The 25,259-nt window shown below is 40.0% G+C and overlaps 1 protein-coding gene across 1 annotated transcript in view; it reads left to right on the forward strand.

The window, feature by feature from the left end:
* Nucleotides 1-25,259, forward strand: part of LOC133629991 (myosin-9-like) — a 385,153-nt gene that overhangs the window by 264,605 nt on the left and 95,289 nt on the right. Inside the window, exon 16 of the mRNA XM_062021171.1 lies at nt 794-884. Coding sequence (XP_061877155.1) covers nt 794-884 — 91 coding nt within the window. The remainder of the gene's footprint in view (nt 1-793; nt 885-25,259) is intronic.

A 25,259-nucleotide genomic window follows, 5' to 3' on the forward strand; every position in this document is an offset into this window, starting at 1 on the left:
AGAGCGCTTACAGGAAATAAAGACAAAGGGAAAACCAAAACATAACTAAACTGTCAGTGACAAACCTGACATATATATGCACATCTGCCCAACTATTTGCTAATTTTTTGATTTACAAACTTTTAGATTGAGCCAAATGTGCCTCCATGTGCGAACCACATCTCTGTGTATGAGCGATTCATTCATTCATTTTGTGACACGCCTGATGGAAAAAATCAGGGCGCATTATTTTTTGGTAGGCGGGGCTCTCCACGTCACTTGCTGCATATTGCACTAATAGTCACTTTTGGCCGCTTCAGCGTGTGTGCCTTTTATGTGTTTTTTCCATTTTGCTAACTTAAAAAAACCTACAGTTATATCCACCAATCCATTTTCTACCGATTGTCCCTTTTTGGTGTCGCGGGGGGTCGCTGGAGCCTACAATACAATACGTTTTTCATTTTGTTTTGTTTTTTGATCAACTTCAGCCCTAAAAAAAATACCTCATATTGTTTGTTTATAAAGTATAAATGTGCTTACATTTTTTTTCTTTGACACAATCTGATCAAAATGCCTCCAGAAGGTTATAAAAAATGTTTTTTTTTAAAAATCTAATAAAAAAAATGTTTTTGTCTATAAAAACCTCAGGATTTGTAAGTCATGTTTGGCTTTAAAGATGATTAATATTGAATGCCCCTAGATAGTTAAAGCCGTTTTGTATCTCATGTTGCTTGAGGTGTTTAAATAAAACCATACTATAAAGTTAATTAGTGACGTCGTAATACAATTATAATTTTGTTTGGTTTGTGTGCAGCAACATTGCTCTGCAGCTGGAGGTGCAGATTGCAGAACTCAAGAGGAACCTTGACCTGGCTAAAAAGGACAAAAAGGATGCTGAAGCTAAGGTAAGTGTATAAAATCAGATACAGTTCAACCTCAATTCACAAACTTTATTGGTTCTGGAACATGGTTCTTAAATAAAAAGTGTGTATAATAAAGCAGAATTCACCATTGGAAGCAATGTAAACCTGAATAAATCATTCTCGCTTCGACGAAAGTCCGTATTTTCGTCAAAGAATGCACACTTTGAAGACACTATTATATATATATATATACTATATATATATATATATATTTATCTATATATATATATATATATACACACATATATAACGAAAATGCGGGCTTTCGTCGAAGCGAGAACCATTTATTCAGGTTTACATTGCTTCCAATGGTGAACTCTGCTTTATTATACATGTGTATGTATATATGTATGTATATGTATATATGTATATATATATATTGCTTGCTTGCTTGTTGGCTCCTCTTCTGTGAGAAGATAGGGGTCCATCGTCCCTAAGAATGATGTGCTTTGTATTGACTGCACAAGCCAATACGAGCTTTGAAGTTTCTGCCGCATATGGGACAGATCAGACCAGGTGGTAATATACATTTTGGCATGACTCGCATGACTCTTCTTTCCAGTCTCCTCCTCCTTTTTTCAAGTATCATAGATGTTCTTTTCTCCTCATACTTTTTCACTCCTTCACTGACTGCAGTTCTCCATGTTATTCTGTCTTTTGCTAGGTTTTCCCAGTATGTAGTATCTATTTGACATTGTTTCAAAGTCTTCTTTAAGCAATCCTTGTAGCGTTTTCTCTGCCCGCCAACATTTCTTTTTCCTTTATTTAGCTGACAGTACAACATCTGTTTTGGCAGTGTCCATCGTAGTTGGTATTTAACAATTGTACTCTCTACACTGGGAAGCATGGCCTGTTCAAGTACAATGATGTTTGTTCTCATATCTTGCCACTTAATATTCATCATCTGGCGTAGACATCGCTGTTGAAACCTTTCAAGTGCTGTGATGTGTCTTTGATATGCTGTCCATGCCTCTGAACCATATAGCAAAGTTGTTATAACAATTGCTCTGAACACTTCGACTTTTGTATCTAGCCTGATGTCATGATTTTGGAACACTCGAGTCTTAAGCTTTCCAAAGGCTGCAGCAGCTTGCCTGATTGATTGATTGATTGATTGATTGATTGATTGATTGATTGATTGATTGATTGATTGATTGATTGATTGATTGATTGAGACTTTTATTAATAGGTTGCACAGTGAAGTACATATTCCGTACAATTGACCACTAAATGGTAACACCCGAATAAATTTTTCAACTTGTTTAAGTCGGGGTCCAGTTAAATTGATTCATGATACAGATATATACTATCAGATATATACTATCATCATAATACAGTCATCACACAAGATAATCATCAGGGTATATACATTGAATTATTTACAATCTGGGATGTGGAGGGGGGTGGGGGGGTTAGGTTTGGTTGTTATCATCACTTAGGTCATCAACAATTGAGAACAGAGAAATGGACATTGAAACAGTGTAAGTCTGACTTGGTAGGATATGTACAGCAAGTAGTGGACATAGAGAGAGAGAGAGAGATCAGAAAGCATAAGAAAAAGTATCTACATTTGATTATTTACATTTGATTATTAACAATCCGGGGAGGGTGTTAGTTTAGGGTTGAAGTTGCCTGGAGGTGTACTTTTATTGCGGTTTTGAAGGAGGATAGAGATGCCCTTTCTTTTACACCTGTTGGTAGTGCATTCCACATTGATGTGGCATAGAAAGATAATGAGTTAAGACCTTTGTTAGATCGGAATCTGGGTTTAACGTGGTTAGTGGAGCTCCCCCTGGTGTTGTGGTTATGGCGGTCATTTACGTTAAGGAAGTAGTTTGACATGTACTTCGATATCAGGGAGGTGTAGCGGATTTTATAGACTAGGCTCAGTGCAAGTTGTTTTACTCTGTTATTCTGTGATTGACTTCTGCATCAATGTTAGCATTTGAAGACATTATACTACCAAGGTATGTTAAGCTTTCTACATTTTCAAGAGCCACTTCTTCTATCTTTATTGCTGGTGGTTGCAGGATGATGTCCTTAGGCGATGGTTGGTAGAGTACTTGTGTTTTCTTTGCATTTATTTTAAGTCCAAGTTGTGTGTATGCATAGTTAAATGCACCCAGTATTACTTGCAAATCTTCTGCGCTCTGGGCTGCTATTGCATTATCATCTGCATATTGAAATTCTACCACTGTGGACCTTGAAACTTTTGTTCTGGCTTGCAGCTTCCTCAGGTTGAACAGTTTTCTATCTAGCCAAAATGCAATTTGAAATAGCTCAGCTGGTATTCGTAAATATGCAATGTGGATCACAACAGAGATAAAGACGGAGAACAGTGTCGGGGCTTTCAAACTCCAGTAAAAGGAGCAGAATCATGGCCATTCCCAAGTACTGTAGCTGTCATATTGTCATGCATCAATCGGACTATACTGATGAATTTTGAAGGACATCCTGACTTCCCAAAATAGTTCCCTGGAGACAGTGTCAAATGCTTTTGTGAGGTCAATAAACGCCATATAAGGGGTTTATTTTGTTCAGTGCATTTTTCTTGGAGTTGTCTCACTGAGAATATCATGTCAGTTGCTCCTCTGTTTGGTCTACAGCCGGATTGAGATTCTGGGAGTATGTCCTCAGCAATGGTCTGAAGTCTTATGTTGAGGATTCCTGACAGGACCTTACCGGCAGTACTGAGTAGTGATATGCCTCTGTAATTGCCACATTCACCCTTTCTTTTGTATATCTTCACAATGTTGGCATTCTTTAGCTCTGGTGGCATTTCTTCCTCGCTCCAAATTTTTAGTATAGTTTGATATAGATGTTCTTGTAGTTTCTTTCCACCATGCTTTAATATATATATATATATATATATATATATATATATATATATATATATATATATATATATATATATATATATATATATATATATATATATATATATATATATATATATATATATATATCAGTGGCATGCGGTGAGGTTAATGTCTGGTGAGGCACTGCATCATCACAGTCAGGTTTACAAACATATGAACCCTAAATAATATCTTATTCACCATGTGATTGGCAGCAGTTAACGGGTTATGTTTAAAAGCTCACACCAGCATTATTTACACAACTGTAGCACACAAAAAAGCACATTTAATAAAAAAAACATTATTATGGTCTTACCTTTCTTGCTGGGCATCCAAACAGCCAGCCTTTGCGTGTGTACCACGCCGTTTGAAAAGAACGGGTCTTCTGTCCCGAAGTCAAAAGCAAACCTTTTAGCTCCGGCGTTGGTATACCTTTAATTATTACCTCCTGCTTCGATTGAAAGTCCAGTTTAGAAAACTGTTTTATTTTACATATTAAATCCTCCATGTTTTTAATAAGAGTTCAGGCGAGAGGAAATTCAAAAACGCTGCACTTATTATTGCTAACTTTTTTTTTTTTTCTTTTTTTTTTCTTCTGCGACAAGGAATGATCTCTGGGATCACTACCGCCCTCTACCACCAGGAGGCGGGATTACTGCGAGCCTCAGACAATACGTCTTTGGCAGCAGTTTTATGAATGCTCAGCTGAAGAAATACGTTACACACATACAGTTGTTGACAAAATACACTGTACATTATATACCTCAGCTAACTAAACTATGGTTTAGTTAGCTGATATAGTTCATATAGCAATACAGTCTCACTGCACAGCAGCTCAGCAGTTAGCCGAGTCATTGTGCACAATCCATGTTGAGGCACAAATCAGTGACGTGCCTCAACTGGCTGCTGATCACCGCACCGTCTCTTCTCAGTATTTGAACGGCAAATGTGAAAATAGAAATAAAAATAATCTAAAACTGGTGAAGTTAAATGGAAAATAACTTTAGTATAATCACTGGATACATACAACAATTTAATTAATTTTTTTTTCTTTTTACATTTTTTTTCTTTCCATGATAGCAGGTGAGGCCCCGCCTCCCCTGCCTCTAGTGACGGCACGCCACTGATATATATATATATATATATATATATATATATATATATATATATATATATATATATATATATATATATATATATAGAGAGAGAGAGAGAGAGAGAGAGAGAGAGAGAGAGAGAGAGAGAGAGAGAGAGAGAGAGAGAGAGAGAGAGAGAGAGAGAGAAGAAAAAAATGCTGAAGCACTCAACAATGTAAACAGGATATGAGAACAGAAGGAATGTACAAATGATACGTTGGTACTTGGCTCCATCTAAAAGCTTGTACATCGAAAAGTTTGCAAATAGAGGCGCTCGTACATCGATGTTCCACTGCATGAAGTCACCGCGAGACATGTTGTAAAGGTGCAGTCTTCCCATACGAAACCTCACCTCACCTTCCATCCATCCTTCCTCCCTCCCTCCCTCCTTCTCTCCCTGCATCCCCTTCTCCCTTTGTTGATGATTAGTGGCATATATCCACTGCTAGAGCCCGGATTATCTTGTCCAAAGGAGGGAGGGGCGCGCGCAAGGTGATTTGGGGAGTTAATTCCTGGGTGTAATATTCCCAGATGTTCCCTAATGTTCTGGCAGCGGTCTCACTTGTCAAAGCTGAGCTGCTGTTGCACTAAGACAGAATGGATAATTAAGACCAAAGTGATGTTCATTTAGATTCCACAAACTTTGTCTTAAGCTGACGTGAACTCTGCTGCTTCTCATTTTACATTTGGTTGCATATCAGTTCCCCCTCCTTACATTCATTCGCTCACCTTTTTTTAAACTCTGCTCTTGTGAATAATGCAATCTGCATAGCCTGGCTGCTCTTTCATCCTCGACATCAACGCATCATGGTGGACAATCATTAGGGTCTTGAACCGGTCGTCTTGTCAATCAGTATCCAGGTAAACTGCTTCTATAGAATCATTAAGTGTTTCCCCCCTCTTGTAATGGGATTAAGCCACTATGGTGGATTTTTCCAACTCGTATTGGACAAGTGGATTTGATTTAATTCGCAATATTATCAACTGTTTTGTGATATATCCGTACGGCAAAATGTCATGCGTCATCATCAATTTGCACCCAACAAAATAACATTTGGCTCCCATTTTCTTCTTCATCTTCCCTTGCTCTGTTTGGTTTTATGTTTTTATAATACCATTTCAGTCAGAGTGACTGATTGGTTCATTGCTAAAACAGTGATTCACTGAGAGGCAGTATGTCACAAGGTTTTTAAAAAATATATACAATCAGGATATTTTACTCAAAACAACATGAATGCAATACAAAATAGGGACAGTCATGTATGTATTATATCAGTGGGGGGGGCCGTGCCTTTCTCACCTAGGCCTTCAGTGATGTCCTACTTAGTCCGACTTCACCTCTCAAAATACCGTAATTGATGTCACCACATGGACACGGCTGGAGATACTACCGTATTTTTCGGAGTATAAGTCACTCTGGAGTAATAAGTCGCACCGGACGAAAATGCATAATAAAGAAGGAAAAAAACATATATAAGTCGCACTGGAGTATAATTCGCATGTTTTGGGGAAATGTATTTGATAAAACCCAACACAAAGAATAGACATCTGAAAGGCAATTTAAAATAAATAAAGAATAGTGAACAACAGGCTGAATAAGTGTACGTTATATGACGCATAAATAACCAACTGAGAACGTGCCTGGTATGTTAACGTAACATATTATGATAAGAGTCATACAAATAACTATAACATATAGAACATGCTATACGTTTACCAAACAATCTGTCACTCCTAATCGCTAAATCCGATGAAATCTTATACGTCTAGTCTCTTACGTGAATGAGCTAAATAATATTATTTGATATTTTACGGTAATGTGTTAATAATTTCACACATAAGTCGCTCCTGAGTATAAGTTGCACTCCCGGCAAAAATATGAAAAAAACTGCGACTTATAGTCCGAAAAATACGGTATACAGAAACACACTTGCATGCTACTGTGTATTGAATCCCCTCAACAGTGTACACATTTAACATTCAATAAACCACTTAAGCAATTAAAACACATTTTACTTACTGTCAAAATTTAAATAATTGTACAAAACAAATTAAACGAAAAAAATAAAAAAGAAATACAATATTTGAACTCACAATTTGTAGCAACCATCTGACGCCGTATAAGCCAGTAGTACCGTCAAAGTCGGTTGATTCGTGTGAAAGTGGCGGGCAAACCATTTTGCCGCTGGTGTTGTGCCAAAATGTGATTGCCTGCCAAAAATATATTTCCTTTGCGAGAGCGCGCACCACTCGCTAAACCTGCATTGCTTGTCTTTGTCTGTCCACAGCGGATTACTAGGTTTAAGACAAACACTTTATCTTCCTGGTTATTGTACCGGTGAGTTTTCTGTGGCTTTCCATGGCTCGTATGGTTCCGGTGCCACTTCCTGTTTTCGCAACTAGTGATTGCATACTCACTTGGGACTCCCAAGTGAGTATCCAATCACAGCTTTAGACCAGCTCGAAGGCCTAACTGACAACAACTCGTGATCTGATTGGCTATCACAATTGTCTATCAAGTCTATGTCCCCGTTCACTTACAGTGCACGGACGCCTGCATTGTTGACTCTGAAGGCCCCAGGCAGATTTGGTACAGCATGGCAACATAAGCTAGCTGAATTCTGATTAGATAGAACATCTAACCTAAAAATAACAGCATTGGGAGGAGCATAATATGACATGAAGAGAATATGAATACGTTTAGATATTTAGGAAAGTAAATACAAAAAAAAAATAATATCTTCAAATTAGGATCATGATTTCTGGTTATGTCAGGCCAGCAGAGAAAGCCTTGCTGGCCCTGATGGCCCACAACTGTATTATATATAATGTGACACATTCAACGTTGCATGTACAGTGGAATCTCGATTTAAGAACTTATATGGTTCTTGAACAAGATTCGTACATAAAAAAGTTTGTATATCGTTTTTCATAAGAAACAAAAATAATGGGTTCCATCCTCAACAAAAGTCATATTTTTAGTAAAAGTTTGCACACTTTGAACACAATATAAAGCGCTATACAGTACTGTATATCAAAAAAACTATTTGAACAACTCGCTGAACTGTCCTCATATGGAGCCGCCCTGCCGACACACACGCATACTGTGGTGCACCCACAGTTGAAAATAACAAAACCCCTTAACTTTAACAGCCAGGTTGCTACAATGATTAGGGGGAAAAAATACATTCCACTTTACCTTGTCAGTTAATATTCTTGGCGTGCAGCGGAAGAATGGGGGAAGAAGTGTCGACAATGTTATGGATACTTCCTGAATGTTTTAATGGTAATCACTTGCATTGAGCTAGCAATACTAAAAATAAGGCTGTGTAAACGCTTTAAAAACACACAATCTAGCAACTAGCACAATAGCCAATGACAGCACTGCTCTGCTGACTGAACGAGCACGGGGGAGCGATCAGCCCGCCCACAATGGCTGCGCTGCGAGGCACACAATAGTTGGATGAAACGTTCGTACACTGAGACGAGCCTCGCAAAACAAATCTGTCTGGGGTTCGTAAATCGAAAAGTGTGTTCAAAGAGGGGTTCCTAAATCGAGTTGGAGCCAAGTAGTACACAAGAAAAGAAAACAATTTACCATATTTGGTGCTACTTTTTCATAACATGGTCACTACTGCCTAGTTTCTCTTGTTATATTCTTATTTTTACTGTTATAGTTTTTAATTCTGTATACTGCTGCTGGAATTTAAATTTTCCTGAGGGAACTCTCCTGAAGGAATCAATAAAGTACTATATATCTATCTATATATCTATCTATCTATCTATCTATCTATCTATCTATCTATCTATCTATCTATCTATCTATCTATCTATCTATCTATCTATCTATCTATCTATCTATCTATCTATCTATCTATCTATCTATCTATCTATCTATCTATCTATCTATCTATAAGATCAAAATGATCCCAGACTTTGGAAATGTTCCTTTTTCTTTGTTCCATCTATTTTTTTCTGCAATTTTTTTTCTTAGTTCCATTTACGTCGATGATGGCAACAGATACGGACGTCGAACGTGACACGCCACTCCTCCGACTTCATTTAGTACGATCTGTCGCTCGTGAGCGGAAAGAAGTGCTTCCCGATAAACACAGCTTTGATGCTTCAGACGTTACACTAGAATTCCGTATCAAACCTGGAGTAAGGCAGCAATGGAATATTTTTTTGTTTGTTCTGAAGACCTACCTCGCACACAGCAGTTTTGTGAACAAAGCACTTTCTGTTGCCAGATTCTCGTCCAATTATGTCCAATTACCGTATTTTCCAGACAATAGGGCGCACCGGATTATAAGGCGCACTGCCGATGAACGGTCTATTTTCAATCTTTTTCATATATAAGGCGCACCGGATTGTAGGGCGCATTAAAGGAATCATATTATTATAATTGTTTTTCTAAATATAAAACACGTCCTTGTGGTCTACATCAGTGGTCCCCAACCACCGGGCCGCGGCCCGGTACCGATCCGCGGACCGATTGGTACCGGGCCGCGGACCGATTGGTACCAGAAAAAAATATATATATATATTTTTTTAATTAAATCAACATAGAAAAACACATTTTATACATGATATATGAATGTAGATCAATACAATCTGCAGGGATACAGTCCGTAAGCACACATGATTGTATTTCTTTAGGAAAAGAAAGAAAAAAAAAAAAAAATCCCCCCCGGTCCGCGGGACAAATTTTCAAGCGTTAACCGGTCCGCAGCTACAAAAAGTTTGGGGACCACTGGTCTACATAACATGTAATGGAGGTTCTTTTGTCAAAATGTTGCATAGATTATGTTTTACAGATCATCTTCAAGCCGCTTTCTGACAGTCCCTTCAGGATGTGCTGTTTTGTGGGCTGTCATATTTACTTGGCTCACCTTTGGCAGCGTCTTCTTCCCGTCATCTTTGTTGTAGCGGTGTAGCGTGCAAGGACTGAAGTGGAAGAAGTGTCAAACGATGGAGCTAACTGTTTTAATGACATTCAGACTTTACTTCAATCAATAACGGAGCAGCATCTCCTCATCCGAAAACAACAACACGGGAAATGTGTCCCATGAAAAAACGTCCGACCGGAACTCTAATAACTAAAGTTCCTTGGGTGAATAATGTAAACTCACTACACCGGTATGTTTTAGCGCTTTCATGGCGAGTTTACTGACAGATATAAGTAAGAACTTTACACTATTTCATATTAGAAATGGCAACAGCGGAGGATGAATGTCACATAACAAGAAGATAGGGAAAAAGAAGAAGCTTATCAACTACGGTGTCGCCACGGACAACAAAGGCGGACCTGCGCAATTTTTCAGGAGTTATGCAGATCCCAAATACAGATCAGCAGGTACCAGATGGTAAGAAAAGTGGCTTTTGCATAATATTGCGAAACACCACGCCGGATAATATGTCTTACCTTATGCACACACCATAATAATACTCGTATGTTAAATGCGTCGACAATCCATCAAGCGGTGCGGCTTTATAGCTTACCAAAGGCGTACTAAAACATTTTGATAGATTTTTTAAGAGCCGTGTGTAATGTTCTATATTTTCAATGGAACATATCAAATGTTGGTGTTGTTTACTTGAGTCATATTGCCATCACGTTGCAGTCTGCACATATCTCTTTTGTTTGACTGCCATCTACTGGTCACACTTATCATTACACCATGCACCAGATAATATTGCTTCGAGATCCGTAAGCACAACCAGAATTATTCCGTACATTAGGCGCACCAGGTTATAAGGCACACTGTCGAGTTTTGATTAAAAAAAAAAGATTTTAAGTGTGCCTCATAGTCCGTAAAATACGGTAATTACGGTTTACGCATAAGCGCTAGCACGTACCTGGTTGAGGTAGGCGTGGTCTCAGAACATGCTGCGCAATATGAGTGTTTTGGCCACGAGGAGAAGGATGCAGATTTACCCTGTCCTGCACTCCCTTTATCTTTATGGGGTATATTATTAAAAAAAACTTACTATAGTGCCTCACTTGGATCCAATATCACTGTAAAAGTCCCTGCAATGAGCAGTATAGCCATACGTTCCACTGCATACACATAGTGTACATCAAGCTAAAAACAATATGATTATTCATTGTAATGTTTGTTTTTGCATTTCATGCATGTGTTTGTATCTATTTGTGTGTTCCTTCTCCATCACCTGCACCCAACCACAGTCTCCTTTATCTCTCCTCATGCATCCTCCGCTGCCTTTCATCATCTCAACAGCAGCTTTTATTTGTAACATCCTGCAACTCCAAACAGTGTTTAAACACCGTCATGATGGCCGTTGCGACTATGACTCCTTCATTAGGCTCCCTATCTTTTTTTATTGACCAGGAGAAGATGAATTATCTGGCGGAAGAAAAAAAAAAAAAAAATCAAAGAGTTTGAAATTGTAAATGTTACAGCACAGTGGCTTATAGAGGAAATCTATATTACAAATTGCCTCGGTGTACAGTCGCTGAACTTCAGATAGCTCTGTCTGTGTGTCTTTGACTTGCATGTGCATGAGCCCACGTTGTGTTTTATGGGTCTCTTTTCTGACATGAGGGATTTGCTGGTCTGTGCACACACACACACACACACACACACACACACACACACACACACACACACACACACACACACACCACACACACACACACACACACACACACGCACACACAGCGCCGCCCCTCTGCATGGTTCCTTTTTAAATACAAGTTATGGTAAACACGAGGTGTCGCTTCTAACACGGCAGCAATCACATCTTCTCTCATCCTCACTCGGCCACACAAACACACGCAGTCATTAGCGCGGTCACCTCAACTTCTTTTGACTCGCGGGTGGAATTAATGAGAATTTGCCCAAGCGATTTCACACAGCGAAAAGTTGATAAACATTTCTTAGTTGCACCCCCCCCCCACCCCGAAAAAAAATCAAAAACTTTAAAGCCGTTGATGTCACCCTGCGGTTGTACAATTACTTTTGACTTTTAATCACTCTGGGGAAAGTAATGGGGAAAGAAATGTGGTGATTAAAACAAAAAATAATAAAAACCAGCCTAGTATTTTTGCCAGACACAAAATAAGAAAATAGTTGTTGTGTAGTGGACTAGTGGGTAATGGAGTTCATGCCTTCACTTTGGCAACTCCAAAACTTTAGAACAGCCTTTCAACCTTTATTTACACTTTTTAAGACAACTTTTTTTAATAGCTTTTGTTTGCGGTTTGGTGTCGATCTAGCGTACTTCAAGAGAGTTGTATAAACTGTCGTGATCCCACATGACAGTTTTGACTTTGTTTTCCTGTGTTTTGTGTCTCGTCCTGGTGCTACTAAGTTAAAGTTAAAGTACCAATGATTGTCACACACACACTAGGTGTGGTGAGATTATCCTCTGCATTTGACCCATCACCCTCACCCCCTGGGAGGTGAGGGGAGCAGTGAGCAGCAGCATGCGCACTAGTTTGGTATCTCCCTCCTTAAGCACACCATTTTATTTTCAAAACAATTTCCAGTAGGAAATAATGTTGAGTGTCATTTTACCTGTCCTTAAAGGGGAACTGCACTTTTTTTGGACTTTTTTGGACTCACAGTCATGATGAAAGACATGACAATGGGTGTTGTTGTTGTTTTTAAAATGCATTCTAAATATTAAAAATACATGAGGTCAAAAGTCCGCTTACAATGGAGCCTATGGGAGTTGCTCTATTCTGCCTATAAAGCCTTTAAAAAAAACATCCAAATACCTCCATGAAGCTTTTATATACATGATGTAAGTATATACAGTATGTAATGGAGTAAAAGGCACATTAACGATAACATTTAATATTTATGTATTTTGCTCATTGTAAGCACACACGGCGCATTCATTTAAAAAACGCAAACAAATTCACTGATTATTACTCCAATCCAATCCAATCCACTTTATTTATATAGCACATTCAAACAACAACAATGTTTCCAAAGTGCTGCACAACAATATTAAAAGCAAGATTTAAATATTATACTTAGCTCCACCAATGACTGAATAAAAACAAAATAAATAAATATAAAAACAATACAAAAATAAATATGATTAAAAACGATTTTAAAGGGTGAAACCAATTAAAACAATAAATAAAACTCACTGCAAACATATGAGTGCCAACACACATAATAAAGCATCACTTACTGTACAACGTCTGCTGTCATTAGGATGCAGATTTTTTTGAATCTTGTTTTATTCCCGTTTAGATGAAGAATGACTGTTAATCCTCACAAAAGAAAAGTTGGGTGGAACAAAGCGTCTTTTCGTGTCGTTCTCGCCATTTCTGGGATTAAATTGGCGGTCAAAATGTACCAATTTGTCGGATTAAGTGCTCATCCTTCTACTATTCAGGCGAGAGGCATCATTTATGATCTACAATAAAGTGTGATGAGCAAGGAAATGAGGAAGCAGCTCTTTAGTTGATCACTTCAATATTGGCACTCAGGCTTGTGATCAAGGCACCGCTATAAATAGTTTGTATGCGTTTGCGCTTATAATTACAACATCACTAACACTTGGTTAATATTCAAGTCACAAAATGTAAATAGAGTATTGTTGGCGCTTTTTGGATGTTTTTAATTGGGTTTTATTGGCGGATTAGAGAACTTCCCATTGGCTCCGCTGTAAGCAGATTTTTATTTACGTTTATTTACGAGTTAGAATGCATTAAAAAAGAGACATCTGTCATCATGTCTTTCAAAATTATTGTGAATGATAGGCAAAATTCTAAAAAAGAGGGGAACTGCACTTTTGTCTCTCATTAACAAGAACACATAGAACACACACTTTTCTTTTTTTTTTTAAAGCATTTTAATTTGTAAAATACGGCAAGTGTGAGGTGGTTAACAATGCAGCTAATGGGAGTACTCTATTGCGCCCATTAAAACCTTTTAAAAAAACATCCCAAAACCGCCAACAATTCTTTATTTACATCTCGTGACCTGAATATTAACCAAGTATTAGCAATATTGTTAATATAAGTGCTAACGCAGACAAACTACTTTTGGTAGTGCCTTGATCATAGAGAGCTAACTAGCTTATGCAGGTGCAGTCTTGACATACTGAGCTGGTAAAAGATCATTTTAGATTATAAATCACTGGTTCTCAAACTTTTTTCACCAAGTACCACCTCAGAAAACACTTGTTTTTTTCAAGTACCACCATAATGACCAACATTAAAATACAGTAACGTAGTAGGCTTAAAGGCCTACTGAAATGAATTTTTTTAATTTAAACGGGGATAGCAAATCCATTTTATGTGTCATACTTGATCAATTCGCTATATTGCCATATTTTTGCTGAAAGGATTTAGTAGAGAACATCGATGATAAAATTCGCAACTTTTGGTCGCTGATAAAAAAAAGCCTTGTCTGTACCGGAAGTAGCGTGACGTCGCAGGTTGAAAGGCTCCTCACATTTCCCCATTGTTTACACCACCAGCGAGAGCGATTGGGACCATGAAAGCAACGATTACCCCATTAATTTGAGCCAGGATGAAAGATTTGTGGATGAGGAACGTGAGAGTGAAGGACTAGAGTGCAGTGCAGGACGCATCTTTTTTCGCTCTGACCGTAACTTAGGTACAAGGGCTCATTGGATTCCACACTCTCTCCTTTTTCTATTGTGGATCACGGATATGTATTTTAAACCACCTCGGATACTATATCCTCTTGAAAATGAGAGTCGAGAACGCGAAATGGACATTCACAGTGACTTTTATCTCCACGACAATACATCGGCGAAGCACTTTAGCTACGGCGCTAACGTGATAGCATCGGGCTGAACTGCATATAGAAACAAAAGAAATAAGCCCCTGACTGGAAGGATGGACAGAAAATCAACAATACTATTAAACCATGGACCTGTAAATACACGGTTAATGCTTTCCAGCCTGGCGAAGCTTAACAATGCTGTTGCTAACGATGCCATTGAAGCTAACTTAGCAACGGGACCTCACAGAGCTATGCTAAAAACATTAGCTATCCACCTACGCCAGCCAGCCCTCATCTGCTCATCAACACCCGTGCTCACCTGCGTTCCAGCGATCGACGGAGCGACGAAGGACTTCACCCGATCATCCGTGCGGTCGGCGGCTAGCGTCGGATAGCGCGTCCGCTATCCAAATCCAAGTCCTCCTGGTTGTGTTACTGCAGCCAGCCGCTAATACACCGATCCCACCTACAACTTTCTTCTTTGCAGTCTCCATTGTTCATTAAACAAATTGCAAAAGATTCACCAACACAGATGTCCAGAATACTGTGGAATTTTGAGATGAAAACAGAGCTTTTTGTATTGGATTCAATGGTGTCCGAATCATTTCGTTTCAACGATTGACATCACGTGCATACGTCATCATACATAGACGTTTTCAACCGGAAGTTTAGCGGGAAATTTAAAATTGCACTTTATAAGTTAACCCGGCCGTATTGGCATGTGTTGCAATGTTAAGATTTCATCATTGATATATAAACTATCAGACTGCGTGGTCGGTAGTAGTGGGTTTCAGTAGGCCTTTAAGTATTAATTCAAAACAAAGCAAAAGTTTTATTTAACAAGTATACGGTTCCCACACCTGTTAAATGACAGAAATGATGGCGTAGGACAGTTCTGTTTGTGCCTAATTGTTTATTTAAGTGTCGACTACGGCCTACAGTAGTCGGATTGTAAAAACTTCCTGTGGCTGATAAACCTTTGATAATGGGTCACATATGGAGTCACGTCATTACATTATTCACTTGAGGAAATCTTTGGCGTACCACTAGATGGAGCCAATGTGCCATTAGTGGTACAAATGTGCCATTAGTGGTACACGTACCACAGTTTGAGAGTCACTGTTATAAAGTAATGCCTCTCACTCGTATAGTAGAAGGTTGTTGCCATAAACCGAGAAGTTGGTCAACTAGGTCAAAATATGCACGTTTGCGCCCACCTTTTCTTTCTTTTCTTTTACCTGCGGGAGGATTATGAATAATTCTTCATCTAAACGGGAAGATTTGAACATTCAATCAGTCGGCTCCCCCTTGATAGCAGACATTGTACAGTAAGTGATTGCTTTTATTTTGTTCTTTGTATTTATTTTTTAGTGCTTAGCAATACTGCTACATGATCCTTAGTGTTTAACTACTTCTAAAACTTGTAGCCCATTCTCCGTATATTCAGGATAAAAAATATTAGGTTCTGGATCATCATTTGTGCCAAATGAGTCATTGTTGTCTCTCATGAAGTCTGCATGATTAGTGTCATGATCCGTTGCCCGGATCATGTTTTGATTTAGTTTGACTCCCCTGGGTTTGTGTTTCTTAGTTGCCATGGGTGCTGATTATTTTCACCTGAAAGAAAAAGAGTGAATGCTGTTATCTCCATTGTTAACTGACTTTTGCTTGTGTTTATTTATGATTGCATTAAAAAATAATAAGAAGAAAAACACGTGTGCATGTTTCATATAAGGAATGTGAGTATTAATCACAATTCCAAAGAAGTACAGTTCCCCTTTAAAGTTAATACGATTCAAATTAAATGAAAGTAAAATAAAGGAAAAATACTCTATAACATATTTTCTTCTGTGGAGCGCCCTAAAAAACTGCTGCCATCTTGTGTATAATTACAAATTATGATGGTTTGTAATCCACGTTTTTGATTTTTGAGGCGAATCTTCAGAGAAAATGCAAGTTGCTTTCCAAATGACACCACTTTTGTGCTGCTGTAATTATTTTCTAGAGTCGTTTTGTTGCTTTGCAGATGAAAGGCGCACTGTATCACTTGCAGATGCTTTTAGGCAACAATGAAGAAAGATTTTCTTTCATGGCAACACTTGCAATCAGATGGAAATGAATAGAGGTTAACCTTCATGTTAATATGCTTATTCATATTTGTAAATGAGATCCTTGGAGAGGACTCTTCTCATTAGGCATAATTTTGCAAACCTTGATCACAAATACACGGTGAACGTAAAACAAAATAGTCGGAGCTTTCACTACTTGATATGAATTCAGAGTCTGAGCACTTCAGCTACAAAAGCATCATTATTACTCTTTCATTCCCTTTCTTCTCTGTAAATAACATCTCATCGTGTGTTCTAAGATCCTGTGACAAAACATGCAGCCTACCAAAATATTACACTACAGGTCAGATTAACTCTAACATAACTTTCAACTGTTCTACTTTTATACGTGATTGCCTTATTGACTGTAACATAAAACAACCCATAATTTAAGTCAAGGGAAACAATATTTTCAAAGCAAAATTAAACAGAAACTATGTTCCAATATCACTAAAATAATAACAGAGTGACTGTAAAAGAAAAATGTATATCACATTTCTGTGCTGCTTCATTTGATGGCTATTTATTTCAGCTTAGCTTCAGAACTCCTCCTGTTTGCTAACTTAAACTTAGTGAGTGCGTGGCACACTCACTACTTGTATCGACACCGCACTGACACTGATACTGTGTTAGTGTTTCATAATGGCCATCTGCTATCTGCTGGATTAAAAAAGTCACTAAATTTGACCTGCAAATAAAATGAATGGTTTGTTTCTTTAAGATATTTTCAACAAATCTTTTGGTTCCACCTCTTTTAAACCTTTTTTATTTTTTTCTCTAGAACAATGTTGTTTTTATTTTCCCTTGTTTACCAAAGTGGGTTTTAAAAAAGTGACACGTAGCCCTTTGAGATCTTTTGATAAAAAGAGCACTATAATTACAATGTATTGTTATTATTATAAATAATATGTTTCCTCATTAGCTGCTATATTTATACTAGCTATTCTTGATATTGTGTACAATTTTAAAACGTTTTGACACATGTACAACTTTAAAGCAAAAGGGAATACACACATATACATGACGATAATATCTGGAGCCCGGCTGGGCATAGCCTGAAGAGGCAACATGGGTCCCCCTCCAATGGGCTCACCACTTTTAGGAGCGGGCATAGAGGTTAGGTGCAATGTGAGCTCGGCAGCAGCCGAAGTCAGGGCCCTTGGCGGTCTGATTCTCTTCTACTGAAGCTAGCTCTTGGGACTTGGAAGGTTACCTCGCTGGGGGAAAGGAGCCTGAGCTGATGCGCGGAGTGGAGAAATCCCGGCTGGATCTCGTCGGACTCACTTTGACACACATCAAGGGCTTTGAAACCAGTCCTCTCAAGAGGGGCTGGTCTCTCTTCCACTCTGGCGTTGCAAGCAGTGAGAGGCGTCGGCCGGTGGTGGCAATACTTCTTGCCCTGTGGCTCAAAGCCTATGCAATGGCGTTTAACCAAGTAGATGAGAGGGTAGCTTCCCTCCGCTTCCGGGTGAGGGGGACATGTCTTGACTGTTGATTTTTCTTAAGAGCACCAAACAGCAGTTTAGAGTACCCGCCCATTTTGGATTCACCAGTGGAAGTGCTGGAGAGTTCTCCCCCAGGTGATTCCCTTGTTCTGCTGGGGAACTTCAACGCTTACATTTGCCACGACAGTGAAACCTAGAAAGGCGTGATTGGGAGAAACAGCCGCCCTGATCTATACCCAACTGGTGTTTTGTTATTAGACTTGTGTGCTTGTGTGCTAACAAACACCATGTTCAAACATAAGGGTGTCCATATGTGCACTTGGCACCAGGACATCCCAGGCTGCAGTTTAATGATCGACTTTGTGGTTTATCATCAGATTTGTTGTCTCATGTTTTAGACACTCGGGTGAAGAAAGGGGCGGAGCTTTCCACCGATCACCTGGTGGTGAGTTGGCTCCGATGGTGGGGGATGATGCCAATCAGACCTAAACGCATTGTGAGGGTCTGCTGAGAACGTCTAGCAGGGTCTGCTGTCAAAGAGAGCTAAAATTCCCATCTCCAAAAGAACGCTGAACATGTCACGAGGGATGCGCTGGACATTGAGTTCGGGGGGACCATGTTCCGTGCCTCTATTGTCGAGGCGGCCCCAAGGTGGTTGGTGCCTGTCGTGGCAGTAATCCAAGAGGGATGCCGTCAATATGAAGAAGGAGTCTTATCGGTTCCTTTTGGCATGTGGGACTCCGGAGGCAGCGGACAGGTACCGACAGGCCAAGATGTGTGTTCCGCAGTCGCAGAGGCAAAAACTCGAGCGTGGGAGGAGTTTGGTGAAGCCATGGAAAATGACTCCCACATGGCTTCAAAGCGATTCTGGCCCACCATCCGCCGCCTAAGGAGGGGGAAGCAGTGCATTGTCAACACTGTGTATGGTGTGGATGCGATGCTGCTGACCTCGACTTAGGATGTTGTGGATCAATGGAGAGAATACTTTGGAGACCTCCTCAATCCCCCATACACGTCTTCCTATGAGGAAGCTGTGCCTAGGGAATCCGTGTTTGACTCTCTTATTTCTTGGGCTGAGGTTTCCGAGGTAGTTAAAAAGCTCCTTGATGGCACGGCCCCAGGGGTGGATGAGATCCACCCAAAGTTCCTTAAGGCTCTGGATGCTGTGGGGCTGTTTTGGTTGACACGACTGCAACATTGCGTGGACATAGGAGGTGGTGTCTCTAGAATGGCAGACCAGGGTGGGGGTCCCTCTCCTTAAGAACGGGAACCGTAGCGGACGTTACAACTATTGTGGTATTACACTCCTCAGCCTTCACTGTAAGGTCTATCCAGGAGTCGAACCTCGGATTCAGGAGGAGCAGTGTGGTTTTCGGCCTGGTCGTTGAACTGTGGACCAGCTCTATATTCTCGGTAGGACCCCCGAGATTGCATGGGAGTTTGCCCAACCAGTCCACATGTGCTTTGTGGACTTTGACAGGGCATTCGACCGTGTCTTTCAGGAGGTCATGTGGGGGATGTATAAAAAGTATGGAATATCGGACCGCCTGATTGTAGTGATCCGTACCCTGTATGATCGGTGTCAGAGCTTGGTCCGCATTACCGGTAGTAAGTCGGACCCGTTTCCAGTGAGCGTTGGACTTCGCCAGGGCTGCCTTTTGTCACCAGTTTTTTTTCATAACTTTTGTGGGCAGAATTGCTAGGCACAGTCAGTGCGCTGAGGAGGTCTGGTTTGGTGGTTGCAGGATTTGGTCTCTGCTTTTTGCAGATGATGTTATCCTGCTGGCTTCATCTGGCCAGGATAATCAGCTCTCACAGGATCGGTTCTAGTCAGTCTAGTGTGAAGCGGCTGGGATGAGAATCAGCACCTCCAAGTCTAGGGTCCATGGTTCTTGCCCGGAAAAGGGTGGAGTGCCATCTCTGAGTTGGGGAGTTGATCTTCTACTAAGCGGAAGAGTTCAAGTACCTCCGAGTCTTATTCACAAGTGAGGGAAGAGTGGATCATAAGATCGACAGGTGGGTCGGTGTGGTGTCTTCCTGAACACATTGGCTGGCCTGAGAATGACTCGGGATCCCATAGGAGGAGCTGGACGAAGTGGCTGGGAAGAGGGAAGTCTGGACTTCTCTGCTTAGGCTGCTGCCCCCGCGACCCAACCCTGGATAAGCGGAAGAAGATGGAAAGATGGACAATAATATCACATTTAAAATAGAACAACTCCAAATTAAATAGTTATGCTGATGCAGGATTACACAATAGCCATAAAAGTACAATTATTTTCAGAAAAGTTAAAACCATAACAAAGAACGTTGAAAAATATTTGCATGCATTTAAGTTAGAAACCACAATTTGACCGAACGAAATTGGAACACAAATAAAATGATAGTTATTCATATCTGAACTTATACATTATTCATATTTGACAAAAAGTTACTCAATTAATTCTCAAAGATCAAAATTAAGATCATGTTAATGGCATTTTTTTTATGCACTTTCATGAATAGCTGCGCTGAAAGGAATATGAACTGTGATCATTGAGCTAAATAGTAAACATGAAAATAAGAACATTCACCCTATTGGGCACCATATATATATATATATATATATATATATATATATATATATATATATATATATATATATATATATATATATATATATATATATATATATATATATATGTATGTATAGGACTGTCTCAGAAAATTAGAATATTGTGATAAAGTCCTTTATTTTCTGTAATGCAACTAAAAACATGGAAATGTCAGACATTCTGGGGACGGCGTGGCGAAGTTGGTAGAGTGGCTGTGCCAGCAATCGGAGCATTGCTGGTTACTGGGGTTCAATCCCCACCTTCTACCATCCTAGTCACAAGACACTTCACCCTTGCTCCTAATGGGTGCTGGTTAGCGCCTTGCATGGCAGCTCCCGCCATCAGTGTGTGAATGTGTGTGTGAATGGGTGAATGTGGAAATACTGTCAAAGTGCTTTGAGTACCTTGAAGGTAGAAAAGCGCTATACAAGTATAACCCATTTATCATTTATTTATTTAACATCAACTGAAATATTGCAAGCCTTTTATTATTTTAATATTGCTGATTTTGGCATACAGCTTAAGAAAACTCAAAAGTCCTATCTCAAAAAATTTGAATATTTCCTCAGACCAAGTAAAAAATAAAGATTTATAACAGCAAAACAAAATCAAACATTTGAAAATGTCAATTAATGCACTCAGTACTTGGTTGGGAATCCTTTTGCACAAATTACTGCACCAATGCGGCGTGGCATGGAGGCAATCAGCCTGTGGCATTGCTGAGGTGTTATGGATTTCCAGGATGCTTCAATAGCGGCCTTTAGCCCATTTGCATTATTGGGTCTGGTGTCTTTCAGCTTCTTCTTCACAATACCCCACAAATTCTCTATGGGGTTTAGGTCAGGGGAGTTGGCAGGCCAATCGAGGACAGTAATGCCATGGTCAGTACACCAGTTACTGGTGGTTTTGGCACTGCTGGATCATGCTGGAAAATGAAATCATCATCTCCATAGAGCTTTTCAACAGATGGAAGCACAAGTGTCTCAAAGGGCTGTACAAGCCACAACGACATCCTCGGTACAGAGCCCACATACGGGCAAGGAAAAACTCACCCCAGTGGGACGTCGGTGAATGACTATGAGAAACCTTGGAGAGGACCGCATATGTGGGTAACCCCCCCCCCCCCCCTCTAGGGGAGACCGAAAGCAATGGATGTCGAGTGGGTCTGACATAACATTGTGAAAGTCCAGTCCACAGTGGATCCAACACATCAGCGGGAGTCCAGTCCACAGCGGGGCCAAAGGGAAACCATCCCGAGCGGAGACGGGTCAGCAGCGCAGAGATGTCCCCAACCGATGCACGGGCTAGTGGTCCACCCGGGGTCCCGACTCTGGACAGCCAGCACTTCATCCATGGCCACCGGACCTATGCAACTCCCCCTCGCAAGGGACAGGGTAGAAGAGGAGAGAATAAAAGAAACGGCAGATCAACTGGTCTAAAAAAAAGGGGGGTCTATTTAAAGGCTAGATTATACAAATGAGTTTTAAGATGGGACTTAAATGCTTCTACTGAGGTAGCATCTCTAACTGTTACCGGGAGGGCATTCCAGAGTACTGGAGCCCGAATAGAAAACGCTCTATAGCCCGCAGACTTTTTTTTGGCTCTGGGAATCACTAATAAGCCGGAGTTCTTTGAACGCAGATTTCTTGTCGGGACATATGGTACAATACAATCGGCGAGATAGGCTGGAGCTAAACCGTGTAGTATTTTATACGTAAGTAGTAAAACCTTAAAGTCACATCTTAAGTGCACAGGAAGCCAGTGCAGGTGAGCCAGTATAGGCGTAATATGATCAAACTTTCTTGTTTTTGTCAAAAGCCTTGCAGCCGCATTTTGTACCAACTGTAATCTTTTAATGCTAGACATAGGGAGACCCGAAAATCATACGTTACAGTAATCGAGACGAGACATAACGAAGGCATGAATAATGATCTCAGCGTCGCTAGTGGACAAGATGGAACGAATTTTAGCGATATTACGGAGATGAAAGAAGGCCGTTTTAGTAACACTCTTAATGTGTGACTCAAACGAGAGAGTTGGGTCGAAGATAATACCCAGATTCTTTACCGAGTCGCCTTGTTTAATTGTTTGGTTGTCAAATGTTAAGGTGGTATTATTAAATAGATGTTGGTGTCTAGCAGGACCGATAATCAGCATTTCCGTTTTCTTAGCGTTGAGTTGCAAAAAGTTAGCGGACATCCATTGTTTAATTTCATTAAGACACGCCTCCAGCTGACTACAATCCGGCGTGTTGGTCAGCTTTAGGGGCATGTAGAGTTGAGTGTCATCAGCATAACAGTGAAAGCTAACACCGTACTTGCGTATGATGTCACCCAGCGGCAGCATGTAAATACTAAAAAGTGCAGGGCCATGAACCGAACCCTGGGGAACTCCGCACGTTACCTTGACATAGTCCGAGGTCACATTGTTATGGGAGACACACTGCATCCTGTCAGTAAGATAAGAGTTAAACCAAGAAAAGGCTAAGTCTGACATACCAATACGTGTTTTGATACGCTCTAATAAAATATTATGATCGACGGTATCGAAAGCGGCGCTAAGATCAAGAAGCAGCAACATAGATGACGCATCAGAATCCATCGTTAGCAATAGATCATTAGTCATTTTTGCGAGGGCTGTCTCCGTAGAGTGATTTGCCCTGAAACCGGATTGAAAAGGTTCACAGAGATTGTTAGTCACTAAGTGTTCATTTAGCTGCTGTGCAACAATTTTTTCGAGAATTTTGGAAATAAACGGAAGGTGGGAGACCGGTCGGTAGTTTACCATGAGGTCAGGATCGAGGTTAGATCTTTTGAGCAGAGGATGAATAACCGCTTTTTTGAATGCTAGGGGAACAGTGCCGGAGGAAAGTGATAAGTTTATAATATTTAACACTGATGGACCTAATAATACAAACAGTTCCTTATGACTTAATTAAATACGAAATGACCACAGCAGCTGTATCGGTCACATTGTTTTTTCTTAAAGTAACACAGACATCGAGACATTGTGGGACTCAGTATCACTCCTTGTGTTTCATAGGGCATCGATGATCTAGTATCGTTTGACCCGTCACTAGAGTGCGAGTGACAGAATGAAAAGTTCCAATTTGTCTGCATTGGTTTGCCAAAGACCTTTTGAGGCTTTTTTTCAAGGCAAAAAATACTCCTATATTTGTGTCTAAAAGACCATGTTACGATTTCAACTTCACTTTGCTGCCTTTTCCCAACTTCATGTCGGTTGTGGGACAAACTTCTCCTGAACCTCGCTAAAGTTGCATCCCGGCAGGCTAGGCGCGAGACGACAGGGGGCCTCAATAATGGTAGCCACTGATAAACAAGTCGGGGGCGTGCGTAAGGGAGTGTGTGATGAAAGGACTTAGGGAAAAGGAGTTGGGCCATGCAGCGGCAGACGAAGATAATTAAAGAAGCCATCATCAGCATCATTAATATGCTAGATCTGCTGTGGCCCACTGACTAGTCTAATGGAGAACATGTCATCATCATCACCATTAGCCAGAGTAGGACACACACACAAACACACACTCTCACAGACTCCATGTTGGCTCACGCCATGATTATCACCATGAAGGCAGGACCTGCTTGGGAAACCTTATTCTCTGCTCAACATCGCACACACACACGCACACACTCACACACACACACACACACACACACACACACACACACACACACACACACACACACACACACACACACACACACACACACACACACACACACACACACACACACACACACATGCACACACTCAAAAAGTACACACACAGATCTTTAATTCAGACCCTGTGAGTGATAAGTATGCATATCTAAGTGATGTCAGGCCTGTGGGGTGTTTTAATTAGACAGAATGAATGAATGTTTTATAAAAATGTGTTTAACAATAAATGTGATCATTAATTTGATGAGAGGATGTGCTCTGATGAGCAATGAGCGGAAACGACTAATGGCTTGTATTCGTCTGTGTTGATGCTGGCTACAACCGGACGATTATCGGATTTTTAAAAATGTTTCCTATTGGCCTCAATTCGTTGGTTGTTTTTTATTCCAAAGGCTATGGTTTAATATACAGGTAGAACTCCAACAATTTGAATATTGTGCAAAAGTCCATTAATGTCAGCAAATGTGAAACCAAAATGTGATATAAACCTATTACATCCAAAGTGAGATACGTCAAGCTTGTATTTCTTATAATTTGGATGATCATGGTTTACAGTTTTTGAAAACCCAACATTTTCTGAGATTTTCAATTTGAGGTCTTCTTAAGCTGTAAAACATAATCAAAATGATACCAAAAGACGGCTTGAAATATCTTGATTGCATGTTAGACTTAGACTTAGACTTCCTTTTATTGTCATTCAAATTTGAACTTTACAGTACAGATAAGAACAAAATTTTGTTGCATTAGCTCGTTGTAGTGCAGGATAAAAGAGCAATAAGGTGCAGATATAAATAAATAGAT

Source organism: Entelurus aequoreus, linkage group LG15 (assembly GCF_033978785.1).
Source record: "Entelurus aequoreus isolate RoL-2023_Sb linkage group LG15, RoL_Eaeq_v1.1, whole genome shotgun sequence".
NCBI classification, from domain to species: domain Eukaryota; kingdom Metazoa; phylum Chordata; class Actinopteri; order Syngnathiformes; family Syngnathidae; genus Entelurus; species Entelurus aequoreus.